Source organism: Pleurodeles waltl, chromosome 1_1 (assembly GCF_031143425.1).
Source record: "Pleurodeles waltl isolate 20211129_DDA chromosome 1_1, aPleWal1.hap1.20221129, whole genome shotgun sequence".
NCBI lineage: Eukaryota > Metazoa > Chordata > Amphibia > Caudata > Salamandridae > Pleurodeles > Pleurodeles waltl.
In genome coordinates this window covers 380849721-380866773 of record NC_090436.1, presented here as the reverse complement: position 1 = coordinate 380866773, position 17053 = coordinate 380849721, and the positions used below count along the sequence as shown (strand labels likewise).

General features: G+C 45.3%; 1 protein-coding gene across 1 annotated transcript in view; it reads right to left on the bottom strand.

Moving 5' to 3' along the window:
* The window catches only part of SLC30A5 (solute carrier family 30 member 5), a 302331-nt gene extending 285941 nt beyond the window's left edge, over window positions 1-16390 (bottom strand). Inside the window, exon 1 of the mRNA XM_069223076.1 lies at window positions 15989-16390. Coding sequence (XP_069079177.1) covers window positions 15989-16053 — 65 coding nt within the window. The 5' untranslated portion in view covers window positions 16054-16390. The remainder of the gene's footprint in view (window positions 1-15988) is intronic.
* Between the last annotated feature and the right edge of the window lie 663 nt (window positions 16391-17053).

Sequence of the window (17053 nt, the reverse complement as noted above, 5' to 3'; positions counted from 1 at the left end):
TGTCCTCTCTGAGGTGCAGCCAGTGCCAAAACGAAGCACGCCTCAACCTGGCTCCCCATGCCGAGCCCACCCCACAGTGTCAAATGGTTAGGGGGAAGCAGGAGACATCCAGCTCCCCCCGCAGTCACATACAGTTCTGGGAAGTCTTCAGGTCTAGGGGGGTTATCCCAGCACATGGAGGGAGGGCACCTCCCAGACGACTTCCCTGCACGCCATCACCAAATCACCTTCAGGAGAGCGGCGCACCCCTCTGCACACCTCCTCCGCTCACCTTCTCGTTGCCAGCGCAGCTCCGCAGCACCAGATGGGGCCTCAGCGCAGGCCGCTGCCCACCTCTGCGCCCGTCCGCTGGATCTACCCTCAGGGCACAGCGGCCACACCGGTGGCTCCACCACCACCGCCGCCCGGCAGCCTCACGATTCGGGCCTCTTCCCCCAGACAGAAGCCCCCAGGCATAATCAGGGCGGGTGGGGTGATCTCCCCTGTCCAGCGCAGTCCACACCAAGTCTCCACGCGGCTCGCCCGGCAGGCTGAAGCTCCTCCCACTCGCTCCGTCTCAGGGCCTGGGGCAGCCACCCCCCACCTTCGTCGCAGGCTGCACTCCCAGGCACAACCGCGCCCCAGCCAGGTGTCAATGGCAATGGCACAGGGAACCAGGAGAAATTTTCAGTTTAGGTGGCTCGACCGGCAGAGCCTCACTTGAGGGCGGCCATCTTGCCATCTGGTCAGGCCACACCCCAGCAGCAGAAAATACTTGATAACAAGTACAACCCATTGGAACAATAATGCTCAGGCAATTACAGAGTTGATGTGTGCTTTTTCATCTATATGGTAAATAATAAAGTGAGTTAGACAATATATTTAGCATGATATACTGGAGGAATACGAAGCAGAGATACATCTTATAATGTAAAGTTAATTTGTAAACTTAACATAAAGGTGGCGGTCCCCCCACCTACTAATCTTATAGTTCTTGGGGCCTTTACATGAAAGATCTAAAGACAAATGAGCAAGACAGAAGGAAGACTGTGGACTGCACACTCCTACTGCCACTTTATTTCTGATGAACGTGTCTGATGAATGTGCATTGTCTGAACAATAATTAGCTGGAATTTTGAGGAGCTCTCTTTTTTGGATGGTGTTCTGGTCATGCTTCCGTGATCTGGCTTACCAATGACCTCTAACACTTACTGTGTCACAAGGCAATGGAGAATCCAGCCATACGTGCGAGTTGGTTCAGTGCTCAGGCTCAACTTTAAGGAGAAAACATGACATACTCTGAGGTCAAAGAACAACCTATTCAAACCTTTTTCTTGCAATTGTAATGAAGGATCATGAAAGATGGTCTAGGGAAATGAGTAGGAGTGATGCTGTATCTTTGAACGGATCCTGGCTGTTTCCTCTTATGCAGGAGCAAAACTGCTCTTCCACCATATGTACATACAGGGCCACAGTACTCACTCAATCCCTCACTGCTAGCATTAACAAGTGCACTTCTCTTTAATAGACATCATATGCTTACATTCAACTGTACACTTACTGTGGGGAGACAGAAACCTATCCCAACACAATAAAAGACTGCCTGCCCGCTAATAAAGTGGCACATTTCTCTATTTAGCCCCAATAGCATCTTAAAGGATATCCACTAGATAACCGTCACTCATGGCAGAGGGCATAGTAACCCGTGTTAAAGCCAGGGTACATCACTGTATAGCAGCAGCACTAATCTCGTCTATGCCAAAACTCAATGTAACTCCTACTTTTTATGACTCCGTGCTTTTTTAAACTTGAGACCAGGATGTGGCAACAACCTTCTGAGGAAAGCTTAGAAGTTACATTTTCAGCTGCCTTCCTCGGTCAGGTAAGAGAATGTACCGCTAACACAAGGCCATATTATTAATGCGCCAAGTTAAGGTAGACAGGTAAAGACAAGAGCCTTGAGTGTGCACCCTCCTATGGCTCATTGTCTAGGTTTAAAAATAAAACATTGCTGAAACGTTAGACCACTGTGTGCCTCAAACAGTTGATGGTCACCTTTTAATTCAGAACTAGAAACAACTCATCTTGAATAACTATTGTTGGGATTTCCAGAATTCTAGCTGCTGGGCCTCATATATGTAAAGATTTCTGTAAGGATATGACAGTATGCAGGTTGTTACAGAACTCTCTTCTCCTGAGGGCTTCCTGAATATTAAATCCGTCAATGTGCTTGCTCTGGGCTGATTAAGTTACGCACTATTTTTATAGCTTTTTGGAACTTCACAAATAATTGACCTTTAATGCTAGCTTGAAAAATTCAGGGCTGGGGTGATAAGTTTTATCTTTTTTATTTGAGCATTATTGTGGAGCTACGTTTTTTAGTCTGTATTTTATTTTGTAGAGTGAATTGAGATCATTTTGTTTATCTCCAGCTTAAGCGTGAACTAGTGAACAATGACACCGTCTAGTCATTTCTTTACATTAACTGCTCATTCTGGTTAAAATCTCATTGCAGAGAATTCAGTTTTAGGACACTTTGTTCTGATCTATTTTTCTATCAGCAGTGTAGTGAGATTTAATCATAAAATTATGTTGTTGAGTTTGGGTTCATGTGCTACATACGGAAATCCAGTCTTAACGCTCTTTGATGTCTCATGTCTATCATCTGTTGGACTAAGGAGAGCATGATGCCCTACAGGTCTCATATTTCACTTGGATAAACCAGCTTAGATGTTCAAAGTGATCCAAGATAGATTAATCTTAGTCACACATTTCCTGTTTTTTGGAATAAACTATCAAATTGAAAAATCTTGGACAGATCAATACAAATGAAGGTCCTTGAAACCCCAAATTAAAAAAGCACACCTTTGCATTGAAAACGAGTTACATAAAACACATTACCAAGTTTACTTTGTGAAAAACTAAAATCCTTTACAAATAACTTATGCCATTATAATGGATACATTTCCCAAGACACACTATAAAGGAATTTCTGTGTTACAAACAAATGAACCTTATCACTGAGGCGTGTTTATAGTACTTTCTTTATTGGAAACATGGTTGTTGGATGCTTCAATGGTCGACATTATCTTGTTAACTACTGACCATTGCTCTTTTATTAGTGAAAATTGAACAAAGTGTAAGGAGTGATTGTGCAACTTTAATAGTTAATAAACACCTACAATGTTGGTTGTAGGTTTCACTTATTTCAAGTTGTCCTCACAAGCTTTATATTATGTTAATCCCTCATGATTGGTTGTTATGTCTACCATACCCAAGGAAATAAATCTGAGGAAGATTTCATTGAGGTTTTAAACATGTTGTCAGAATACAATGGTCCTCTTGTGATCTCAGCAACTCCAACCTATGGGCTGATAGGAAGGAGGATACAGAGATGTCCTGGTTATTCAACTATAGAAGAATCCTGATAAAACAATGGGGAGTGAGTGCAACACATGTAAAGGAGTATATGACAGACAAATCTGTGCGTGATGAAGTTAAATAGAAATTTTTACCATTCTTCGATCACGCACTACTCAACTTTATCTTTAATAATGTCTGTTTTAGACAGCACAAACCAGCAGAGACACCAAAGAAAGTTATAATAAAGAACATCAGATGGTTAACTTGGTGTGTAATCGAAAGCCTGTTTGCTAAAGCTTTGGAGTATCAAACGCCAACCTCTGTGATTGACTCTGTAGGCCTATATAACCTTAGTTTCAAGGAGAATTGTGACCACTTGGATTTAAAAGAGGGAAGTATTTACAAAGGACAAAGTTAGACAGTCAAAACAGTAGTACAATGCTGAGCTAAGATCACGTAAGACTCATTTGCTTAAAGGCACAAGGAAGTTGAGGAAATCAGAATTAGAGACTAATAAGAGAAGATGCAAAAAGAATACAAAAACAGCACTGAAGTAACTAAATGTAGTTATTTTATTATTATAGTTGGTTAGGTAAAAAAAAATAGTCTGAAGAAACTGTTCACAATTTGTGATAAGTGAAGGCGATTGGTTAACACACTGAATTTTCTGTCATCAGCAGAGAGTCATATGCTCAGACCACCTGAGAGTCCTTCATTGCGATCGTGGAAAATACCCTACAGAACATTTCATTAGAAGGGAGGGAGAGGGAAATGGAGAAGGAGAGAGCTCTAAACCTGCTTTCAAATAGCATCAAATGGTCAGCTGAATGTTTTCACATCAAGCTTCTTTTTATTTGCATCTGCCTTCTCGGTCACCCAGATGTCTATTTTAGAGGTGGACTCAATTCTGGGTGACGTGAAAATCGCGCACTGCTCGGTTGTTCGCTATACTTCATTTCTAGTGAGAAATGTAACCTGTTAGTGACCCTAGTAATCTCTGAGATCGTAAAAACCTTTCTACTGTAAGGCTGGATTACTGACAGACCAAAATAATTAATGGTAACTCCCCTATTTTTTCTTTGAAAAAAAAATTGATCTGAATGGCCAGTTAGTTATAGGCTGACTGCAGAGATACTTTCTAGATAAGATCCTGAAAATGGTGGTGACTCGGCAGCCTTGAGCAAATGGAAGAATCTCATGATATTCAGCAATATTATTAGTCAGATTTCCTCTCTCGATAAAGCACCAAATCTACCTTGCTGGATGCACAAGACAACCTCATGATGATGCCAGCAGCACTGTGGTACTACTTGACTTCTTGGCCATGGTTGGCACAATGATCAACACACCTGCGTGCAATGGTTTTATCCAAAGTATCAAAGTAGCAGGCGCTACTGCAACTACAATATGCTGGTTTAATTTCTACCAAATCAGCATTTTAGTGCTACTAGCAGGGATCAGAGGCCCTCCAATGCCCCATCATGCTTTTTTAAGATCCACTTGAAAACTCTTAATGATCTGCTGATGGCAGCAGGGAGTTGGGTGGGGGCAGCGGAGAGATGACCCCTGGGAGGCAGAAGTAAAATAACATAAGGAAGACAGCCAGCAGGCCATTCCTCTGAGAAATATTTTACTATGGAAGAACGTGCGAAAGCTAGACTTGTACTTTTTTTTTTTTTTTTACTGTTTCTATCTAAAGTAACCATAGATAGGGTTACAGCTGCAGCCCACTGAGCCTCTTTAGTAGGCACTTTCTAGAAAGCTTTGCAACCCCTTTGGAAAATACTGAATGCTCAGCCTGGGCAATGACAAGGATAACATGATGGGAACATGTCAGTCTCTCACTTAACAGGCTACATTGGCTGTCCATAGTTCACTGAATAACGATTTGAGTCTTAAGTCAAAGACATAAACTTTACTGGTGACTGCACTGTGTGCTGAGAAAAGAGGCTGACACATTATATACCGGGTGGATGCTGCAATCCCAAGACAATACATGATTAAAAACAGGTAGGATAAAGCTCAAGACTATGGCAGATAGGATGTTGCGTGTGCAGGACTGCCAATGGTGGAAAGAACTCCCACTCAACTCACACATGCACATATATACACCATATGTATACCATATAGGCCAATATTACTCTGCTAACAACAGTTTTTTCACACCAGGTCACACAAAAAACTAAACTTCTAAAAAAAAAAAAAAACACATTGGACAGAACTTTATATATCGAAACTCGCACAGATAGGTCAATAGCTACATTTCACAGGACCATAGGTGCCCACCATCAACACAAATGCCATTCACACTAATCCCGGGAAGTAGGCGTGTCTACTTTTGTAAAGCCCTCTGGTCCTGGTCCCATTCCAGGAGACATCAGGGTCATATTCCCACAAACCAATGAACATACCATTGTCACCATACAATGAACAGACATGCACGCTAACATCATCATCATCACAGCCTGAATCAAATTCAGATCTGGGATGAAATCGTCAGAAGGTCATCCAAAGCTCTGATAGCATTGCAAAGCTGACACAATGATTAAATGTATGCTATTCATACCCCTAACATACCATATTATTTGCTGCTGAGAATAGGTGGAGCCCTCTGGATTCTAATACATGGGTGTAGGAAGGGAACTGTTAAATGTCTGGTGATAATAAGCTTGCACAGCTTATTACAGGAAATATGTTGGGCTGGAGTTAGCGAATGGCAGCTAACTGACTAGCTAGAATTCAGTTCCCTCGCTGAGGGTTGATTGTAGTTGGCCCGACAGCTACTAATGCACAACCATGGGGAAAGGCCATTGCCTTGGCATAGGGGCTTTTTATTACCTTGACTGAGGTTGTTAATCCTTTATCCTGTGAACCGTTAAATAGCTATCAAACAGAGATAGAAAATGGGAGGGCATTTTCAAAATCAAAGTCACACCCATACTCTGCCTCCATCACTTGACTGACCCGGGACAAGGCACTGGTATTACCCAGTTTGAACATTTGCTATGGTGTATACATCAGTTTTCCAAAAAAGTCTATGAAAAAACAAACTTGTGCAAAAACATGCAGCTAAAAAGTCCTTGGTGGCAAAAGTCACGATCATTGAACACACTCATAAAAATCCTTAATTTTGCTGCCTATGAAACTGAGTAGTTTTAAAGAAGATGAGTATTACTCACAGAGCACATTAGGTACACGATCCTAAACACGTGAGTTAGTAAATTCACTATAGTAAACAGCAACACTAAAAAAGAAAGCCAAGGGAAGCAACACCCTAGAGATAAGAGGCACAGAATCACTGAACAGCCTGAGCTGAACTCAACAATACGGTCAGAATAACAGAACACTATGGGCTTGTTCTGATGGAGTGACCTGGTACTAGGATGTGAACATATGAGCTTCCACCAACAGAAGCCATTCAAACAGCTGACACGATAAAGGACCGTGTACTGGAGACAAGACAGTATCCCTTAAAACAATGCTGATGCTCTTACTTTTCAACATTTTGCACTGAACCCACAAGATCATTACTAACCAACTGAGGGATTTGGTGTAATTTCTACCCAGATAAAATCGAGTATACCATAACTGTCTGCCAACACTGATCACAATACCGTGTTGTGCTGTGTATTCAACATTCAAAAATTGCTAATAGGTAAATACCTAAAACTATATGAACTAAAAATAGACTTTCTCCTCTCTTCAACAACCGGCTTCCGGTGAAACAAACATTGTATTAATGCAATATAATCTACAGGCTTTACACCCTAATGATTAAATCCGTCAAGTCGCTAGGTATTATTTTGGAAGGAAAACTCAATCTCAGTGCCTTTAATAAGAAGATGGCCAAATATGGATTTTTCACATCAAACTTTTACGCAACTCCAAACCTTTCTTCTGGTTGAGTGATTTAAAATATGACTATACAATTTCATCCTCTCCCACTTCGACAATGTAAATTCTCCTTATTGGACTTGCAAAAAAATGAACTGCATCGCCTAAGGCTGCCCTTCACCCTGCAGTCAGGCTTATTCTTTTTTCAAATTCTCACAAATATGACCACATTACATCGCTCCCCTCCTCCTTAACATGACTACCGAGTCACGATATATTTACCAAAATACTTCTTTAATCTACACCAAAAAAATCCAACTAGATGCGCTTAACTATTTATTACAGACACTGACCATTTCTAAAGGCCCCTGCAAGGACGGTAGTAAAATTTCCCTTCACTTACACTGAAACCACTTTTAGAAAAGTTCATACTGTGCCAGCTCCTTTTTATGGAGTGTACCTATTTGGGTTGTCACAGGAATACCTGAGTAACACTTCGCTACTAGATGACCCTTGTTATTCAGCTTGTTGTATCTGTGTTCCCTCTCCTAAGATCTACTCAAAGAAAATACCTCTAACCAGAGAATTTTGTTTTACAAAGGCGGAACTTCGGTGACTATACCACCTAATTGAAGCAGTGGTTTTAGAAACAGCAATAAGACATACAAAGCTGTGAACGCGCCCAACAGATTTTTTCATCCGGTTACAGTGCCCGTCTCTTTACCCGCTTTCCCGACTAATGCTCAGAAGTCGCAAATGCGTGGCACACAACAATGTGGCTGCGCGGAGCGAGCCTTCCTAAGAGGACGGTCCACTTAGTGTCGCATTAGGCACACTCACCTAGTCCACTTGTTGGGGCACCCTGTGGAGCCCCATGTATGGCCGTCTCCCCGCGTCATTTCCGGAGCCTTGCTTGCAGGGGAGAGGTATATATACCTGCCCCTTACAAGTGCTCCCCTTTTGTCCCTGGCTGGCCACGCTGTATCCTTGCAGACATCTACGCCTCTGACGCGACGTTCCCCTTTCTTACAGCTCTGCGCGGCCAATCTCTTCCCCGCCTCCAGTGACGAACTCCCTACAAACGACCACCGGAGCAGCCGCCGTGCCGCAGAGTGCAGCAAGTCAGCATCGGCCCCCCAGGACAAAGAAGGTATGGCCGGGGTCGGCGGGATCCCAGGTCGGGTAATGCCAGCTTGGCAGAGTTTGGGAACTTCGAGGGGTTTCGATCCTGATGGGACGAGATTGCTACATTTCAAAACTGCGGTATGCAATGTTTAATATCCCCGAATAAGTTTAACATTCAAGTATTTAAGGTACATACCGAAAGTGATCTGACAGTTAATTGATAGGCATGTCGAATGCGAGCGGAGGGCAAAAAAAAGATTTAGGCAGCAATATAATGTGCGTCAGGTTTTGGAAGGGAAATGAACGGGCTTTCAGAGCGAGGCAAGCCTCCAGACAACTGTGAGCAGACCTAGCAAAGAAATCTCCGGTGCCCGGCCTCTATCCAGCATCTTCTGGTTAGGAAAAGAGATAAACAGATATACACCTTGTACGCCCTCAGCGCCAAGAGGATCTAAAAGGAGACAGTAATTCATCAGCACAAGAGAGTGCTCCCAATGTGTTTGCAGAGAACTTTCCGAACCCTCGAATCATCATAATCTCCGGTCGTGAGTTTGAACCCCAGTAACACAGAATCAGCTTTCTCTATTTCTATAGTTCTTACACAGAGTTAATTATGGGCAGCGATATCCTCATGTCCCCACACATGCACTGGATGTAAGTGTTCAAGGGAAAGAAGAAGTGATAACATTGACAGTTTACAGCGCCTAGAATGGGGGACTGATGGGTATTTGCGAGCGGCGTTACACTCTACATTGCTTCGCAGCTACTTCAAGGGTTATGCAGTAATTGCCTGGTGGCTCTTCCTGATGCTCCGCCGCTGCACGATAACCTCCTTTACGACTATCTACAAAAACAAATTAAGCCGTATGTTACGCAGTATGTTCACAGTGTCCTCAGATGCAATGGGTACTTGTTTGGTAGCGGTGAAAACATTAGGTGTTGCACTTACTCGGCTCCATGAGGCTCTTCGTATGGACCGATCGAGACTGCAGCTGACAGACCTTATTAAACAAGTTTTACGGGTTCTTTGGGAAATGCTTTTCCAGGGCATGCTTTTTCATTTGTTTATCCCAGATATCTTATAGCCAGCGCATCAGTCTCATAATACGGAGGTCGTGGGTTTGTGCCTCACAAAGTTGAAAAGGAAGGGTTCAAAATATTCGTATTGCACAACTTAATTGAAAAACTGCGGAAACAGATTATCCATTTTAGAGCAGCACGAACCATGTTCATTATATGTTGTTTTTTGCTAGATGCTTTAATGTAATTCCAGTGCGATCTTTCTCGCTGTATATACGGTGCATCATGGCCTGTTCCTGCTGCTGGAGCCAACTGTGATTTTGCGATTTCCATGGTGCCTTGATATTTTAATTGTGTAGTTTCTGGGTGTGATATAAAACACTCTATTTGAATTTCATATGCTACAGACCACAAGGTGTTTGGGTCACTAGGAGGCACTGCTCCACTAGTTTACCTTTTGTAAACATTAGCCTAACCAGGAGTTAATCGAGGTATTCGTTAGCTGTGAGCTCCTTTCTTCTCTGTTTTTCTGTTCTCTTAAATTTGTGGAATGCTCATCGTGCTTCAGCCAGACAAGACGGGGTGAGTATTAGCTGAGGTCAGGCCTACTATCACTAAGTGAGAGCAGTAAGAAAAGGAGGGCTTATGGGTCGTTGTACACACTAAATGCATCAATATCTTCAATAATACGCCCCTTATGGGTGCATACGACAACCTAAGTGCACAAACTTCCAATGGAGGTTTGCTCGATAAACAATCAATCCCCCCTCCCGTGTGGCATGTGCATTTCATTACATACATTTATTTGTTCCAATTATATCCCAAGGTACCGTGGCAAACAAGGTAGAGACGACCCTTCAAGAGCCACAGAGCTTCCAAGCACCCACGGTTTAAGGATTAGAATCGAAGGGTAAATCATGGTGACGGGAGTCAAATTACTGGATGCTGGCACCGCCAGGTCTGGCAGGATCGTTCGGTGCCTGCATAGAGACCATAACTTGCCGGTCAGATCTAAGGTGTGCTAGCGCCACGGATATTCAGATTCATTCGGTCGTAAACTGGGAACGTTTCTTCCCATTAGTCCACGGTTGTGCAGACATACACGACGGTGAATTTTCCGCTCGGAGGAGGTACGCGATAAACCTCTTGCACTGTATCACGTAGGGAGTATGTGTTGCGGTCCCTATGTGAAGAAGTAAGTATAAAATATACGAATAGGCAAGATACCTCTGGCAGACCTTTGGCAACAAAAACGAGTGGGAATCATGTTCTCTAAACTAGGGGCATTATCAAGGGACAACACTGTGTAATAGGTGCGCACAGGATTTTCACGGGAGCGGAGAGTTTTATTTCACACCCATTTCTTTTCCCCTTCAGGAACCAAAACAGTCTTAGATTTGCACCACAGGATCAGTCATGGATAGCCAGGGTACGACCCCTCTTTTTTTCCAGATGACAACGGTGGATGAGTCCCAACCTGGCACGTCACAGGATGCAGTCTGCGCGGTGTTAACGGACATGGTCTGAGGAAAAGGTCTGGATTGGACAACGGGCATCATTAATGATCAGGTGCCCCAGGACTCTGGTGTTGAGCAAGGTAGACCCAGCGGGCAGCAAGGGCCTGTAGGCCACCCACCAACGGCAACCAAACTAAAGCCACGCCACCAGAAAAACAGCGAAGGGTAGCACCAGCAACAACACGGCCTCAGCAACCCGTCAAAATCTGTCCGGAATGGGTAAGCTGATGGAGACAATGATGAATGTTATGGTGAATTTCAAAGCCCTGGTATGCACCCCTGCATGCAGCATCAGGGTGCACCAACCATTACGGGGAAGGGTGGGCTATCGATAAAAAGGGTTTGAGTAAATGTAGCGGGCAACAACGAGCAAGTGCCCAGTCCAAACAAACTGCCACCCCGGGCCACCCATGGCCACTGCGCCTGACCACACCACGAACTACACACCAGGCCACTTCCAACAGTGCACAGACAGTATCGCAACTTTACTTCGACCTGAGCTCTCCACATTGGTGAATAATATCACACCTCCCCAGGAAGAGGAGGCATCCAGCGCACAGGTATTAGGGGTAAGGTAAACTGACTTAGGAAAGACTGCCACTATTGCCTTAGGGTCCCACCACACAGCGAGCCACGCTAGCGATGAGATATCCCCGGCAAGGGCCACACCCTCCCTGATAACAATCGCCCCCTTAGTATCTTGGTGCTGCTCCTTGGCATGGCAAGTACTGTTAGCAGCTAAGGAAGGGATATGGAGGCGCAAATTTATAGACATCCTTACACTTTTGATGCATGGTAAAGACGGAATGGAGAATAGGCAAATGGGTGGTAAGGAAGAGGGCAAGAAGGGGAGATACCAAGCTTGGCCAGAGAAGACCACTGCAAACTGGCTGGAGGCATTTTCGATCCTCTCACCAGTTATCACTGAGGAATATCCAGAACTGTGTCAGGCCTTATTTCAGAACTTGCGTACAATTCACTATGAAGCCATCAGAAGAGGGGCAGTGGTTGGTTCCTTTATGACCGAGTTCATAAAAAAAGATGGCCATTTGCCCCAAGCTGAGGGGGGATCAGAAGGAGGTACAGCTTTGGATGGAATATACGGGAAAATTGATTCCTCCCTAGAAGGACCCAAACCATAGGCATACAAGTGGTCTGACAACCTTTAGGTCACAGATCCTGCCAGGCAAACATTTTAAAACAGCCCTTTCAGGGTGTGTGCTGGTCGAGAGGGCAGAGAGGAGGATTCAGAAGGCAACTGCAGGTTACATGCAGCGTGTACAATGCTGTATTTTGCTCATGGGGCAAAACATGCAAATTTGCACACAGTTGCTCTAAGTGCAATGCCCCTCACCAAGCCGTCTCCTGCAAGGGACCCCAAAAATTATTATCCCCACCTAACCAGAAACACAACAGTTGGAACAACTGATGACACGCCTGGCCCCAGAAGCTCCCCCCCCCTCTGCATTCCAGCAACCAAGGACACCAGCATCTCCACAACCATCAGCAGGAACCGAGGGAAAGAACCCATTGCCAATTATTATCATATATATATGCTACTGCATCTGCTCAGGAGTTACCCCAACCACAGGGAACTGTTAACAAACGGTTTTGTGAAAGGTTTTGAGATACCTTACACATGTCTCTTGGTAAGTAGGGATGCCAAGAACCTGAGGTCAACCTTGGAGCTACTTTCAGTAGTTCAGGAGAAGTTTGAGAAAGAGGTAGGCCAGGGAGGGTAGCTGGCCCACTCATGCCCTGATGCCCCCTCCCCGAAGAATTTTTTGGTGTCACTCCTGGGTTTGGTCCCTAGGAAGGAAGCAGGACATTTTAGTCTAATCCATCAACTATCACACCCTAAGGGCATTTCAGTGAACGACTGTCTGGACAGTGGGCTGTGTTCCGTCATGTACAATTCTTTAATGACATGGTTAGGCAAGCAGGTAGAGGGGCATGGTTAGCGAAGGCCGACATACAGTCTGCCTTCCAACTCCTGCCTGTGCACCTAGACAGCCACCATCTTGTGGGTTTCAAGTGGGCAGGCCAGTTTTACTATGATATGTGCATGCCAATGGGCTGTTCATTCTCTAGTGCCTACTTTGAGGCTTTCAACTCCTTCCTGCAATGGGCGCCCTTGTAGGATAACGGGGCTGGCAATGTCACCTACTACCTGGATGACTTTCTCTTCATTGGGGAAAAGGGAACACAGGAATGCGCAGCCATGCTTCAAAAGTTTCAGGTCCTGACTGATCAGCTAGGGGTCCCCTTAGCACCAGGTAAGACTGAGGACATATGCAGATCCTGACATTCCTGGGCATTGATTTGGATACTTTGCACAGCATGTCCAGGCTCCCAATCAAGATGGTTAAGGCCCTGCTTCAGGACATCTGAGCAGTACTTGCCAGGGACAGGGCAACTCTGGGCACCATTCAGAGCTTATTGAGTAAACTAAATTCTGCAGCACAAGTCATCCTGGCAGGCAGGGTTTTTGCTAGGAGACTGTCATGGACAACAGCCAAGGTGTTACCCAAACACCCCCTTGTCAGATGGAGCAAGGGATTGTAGGAGGACCTCAGGATGTGGGCCGAATTCCTGTCCGATTTCATTGGGGCATTATTATGGAGATCATCGTGGGCCGGAAGCCCAGAACTGTGCATTTTCTAGCTATTCTTGGGAATGAGTGGTGTGCACAAACATGGCTCAATATGTGGCGCAAGCGGAAGATTACAACCAACATCATTGTCCTGGAACCGTTTACTATAGTTGCAGCATTTAATTTGTGGCCAGAGACACTGTTTGCTAAGAGGGTTTTGATATGGTGTGATAACATAGCTGCATACAGGCCAACAATTTGCAATCAGCCAACTGCCCACTGGACTCAGCTTGATGAGGGAGCTCTTGAAGGCCTGCCTGTGGAACAATGTGGAATTTTGCGCACAACACACTGAGGGGGAGAAGAACTTGGCAGTTGACGCTCTCTCTTTTTCAGTGGCTCCGTTTCCAGGAGGCTTGGCCGCGAACATACAGAGATGACACCATTCTCTCTGCAGCTTTGGCATATATTGCAGTGGACCAATAGCTCATGAAACTAGGCGAGCTATTGCTCACAAGGAGGCGGCATAAGAACTTAATTTTTACTTTCTGCAGGGTGACAAGGGCTTGGGGCGAATGGTAATCAACTATTGAGAGCAAAGTGCAGCGTTTATTTTTTTGGGTAACGGGGCACATGGAAGCAGTTAGCCACCATGCACAACTGGAAGGCCACCAGCCACCAGGACCCCACCAGGGCATTCCCCATAAGGGCAGCGCTAAAAGGCAGAACAAATGGGGAGGAGAGAGCACCAGATGACAGGTCACCGATTGAGTTCCACACCCAACAAGGGTTTATAGATTGGGTCCACAAGGCCACAAACTACACCCACGAGGCCTCCCTCTTCGCAGCAGCACTCAGCTTCGCATTTTTTGGGGCTTTCCGAGTGAGTGAACTGATAGCCAACTCGAAAAAAGATGAGACAAAGGATGCACTGGGTGTACAGGATGTTAGTGTGCAAGAGTGCACCTTAAAACAAACACTGCAAAGATCCAAAACCTACCTACTGCCCTTTTGTACTGGTTACAGCGTACCTGGTGTTACGCCCCTGGTGGGTGATTACAGATTACTACATGCAGACCACTCTCCCCTCACCAGATACGTATTTTGGAAGGTTACGAAGTCTTGCTCGTTACTGCTGGGGAACACGGGCAAACATTACTCAACACATTCCTTCAGGACTGGGGTAGCAACTGCAGTTTACAAGATTGCGCCCCCCTGCCGCCCCCCCCTCCCACACACCCCCAGAGCAATAACAAGCTAGGGCGATGGGATTCTGACTGTTACAGATGCTATATCCGGCCTTGACAGCCATCATGTAAATATTGCACAAATGTGTGAAATTGGAAGGGCTGGTTTTCCCTACAGGGTTGACTGCTCAGCAACAAGTGGTGATTAGTGTATCCTGCACTGTGTTATTTTACATGCATTGTTATAATGTGGAGCTACCAATTAAAATGGTGTGTACAAAATGTGCATTTTTTTTTTCACTAGGGTGCAAGGTTTGGGTGATCGGCAGTGGTGCAATGGGCAAAGACAAGGACCTGGAAGCACTGTTTCTCCCACACATGGATAGCATGGCTAGGAATCTCTGGCATGCACAGGAACACTTTGGTCCCCAAACTGCAGCTGAGACTGGTGGGGCCCCTCTCCAGATTTTAATAATTCACCTCAGGGGTAATGACCTCACCTCCCTGGGGCGCTGTGCGCTAATCACATCAATGAAGTCTACAATGGGTGAAATCAGCAAATTCATGGGCACTGTGCGTTATGGTGGTCTGAGATAATCCTGCATAGGGTGTAGCACGGGGCCATGCTATGAAGCATTTCCGCAGAAGAGTAAATACTGCCATGTTATCAACCTCGATGGAAGCATCTAATTGTTTTGTAGGTTTTGCTGTTTCTAGATCTTTTACGCGCTGCACAGCACAAACAATTTAGCACAAAAAAAAGTTATCAGCAATGAACAACACTAGATAAAACACTATTCAGAGCAGGCTGGCAGGAGAGAAAAGCACGCTAAATGTAAACGCAAAACGAAGGGTGTTGCTTTGGACTGAAAAATAAAAGAGTTACAGTACTAGATCGGATACAAAGAAGAAAATGAGACTTCAACAAGGCTAAAGATAATGTACTTAGTTCCATTTGTGCTACAATCATGGGCAGATCCATTACACCTCTGTACGGGAGTCATTTATTACACCAGTCGAGACGTGTTTGGAGACAATTGTGGCCCTGGCTCGGGGTCTGTTAATGACCAGGCAGTGAGTGATTCCATTATTCCGCTGGCTGTGTTTCTGTTATGGTTCAGGCCAGAGTTTAGTTATTCATTAGGTGACTCGGAGTTTAATTATGCTAGGACTGCTTTTAAAGTGCCCAGACAGATAAAAACATCCCATTATACGTTTTACCCTGGCTAGGGGTGTTACTGCCCAGACTGAGTTTTACCATACCGTTGCTATTAGGATATTATTGACCTGGCTTTCGAACAGTTATTGCTCCTAAGGACATCTGGTAATACCACTGGATTTGTTATTGCCGTGGCGGAGGGAGAGGTTACCTGGAGTTGGGCACCTCCACGGGCCCCAGCCTGCCGATCACGTTACTGCTGTACTTGTCTTCCATGGCGGCGGCTCACACATCCAGTCACCAGCCCCGGGGTAGTGCCCGCCTCCCGCTGCCCTGCGTTGCTTCCATGCCGGGCGCCAGCTGCTCCGGCACCCGGGGAACGACGCCGGGCCTGCGGAGAGTGCTTCCGGGTACAGGCAGAGGGGGCCACGTCACCGCGTCGTCTCCGAGCCTCTGTGCGCCAGCACGCCCCTTTCCGGCGCCCCCGGCAGCAGCTGTACTGTGGGCCAGGGCTCTCTCCGTCGCTGCTGTCCTGGTGTCTGGGTTTGACTCAGGCCGCAACTCCCTCGGTGGCCCTTCACCTCCAGCCCGATTCAGACACACACGGAAAGCCGGAGGAGCAGCAGTACAATGGCACTCGTAGCGGAGTGCCTGAGTACTGCAGCTAGTTACAAAGGTACACGCTGCTAGTCTGACCCCGGAGTAGTTTGGGCAGATGAGTTAGCCCTCTGACGAATTGTTTTTTTTTGGGGGGGTGGAACATTTATATAAAACAATACAGAATGCATTTTTTTTGCTTTGATCTCCTTCACTGTTTCCTCCCTGTATGTAATTTCAATGCTTTTTTGAAAACGGAACAGCATTTTGTTTTCCGTTGTGCATATGTCTTTCTACATTTTCAACCACAGAGAAATAAGACCAGGCCCCTTCATGTAAAGTGCCCAGTTAGCTTCTTCGATCAGACGGGGAAATGGCTACGTGAACACATGTTCTGCTTTCCCTCTTATCTCATAACCGAGCTTACAGAACCTCTCTGGAATGTACTTCTGAGTTTAAAGAAGACATTTATTGTTATTAATTCTCCACCACGAGGTTCCTGAGAGACGAAATTAGTAGAGTGGAAGCACACATTCAAAAGAAGTTGCAGCAATGAAAGCAAAATATATCAAAGTTCTTCTCAGTTGCAATGTACACAGCAAATATAGGTGATTATATTATAGCATAACTTCAAAGCAAAGCATAAAAGTCAAAATTCATCACCATAGGGCCTATAGCT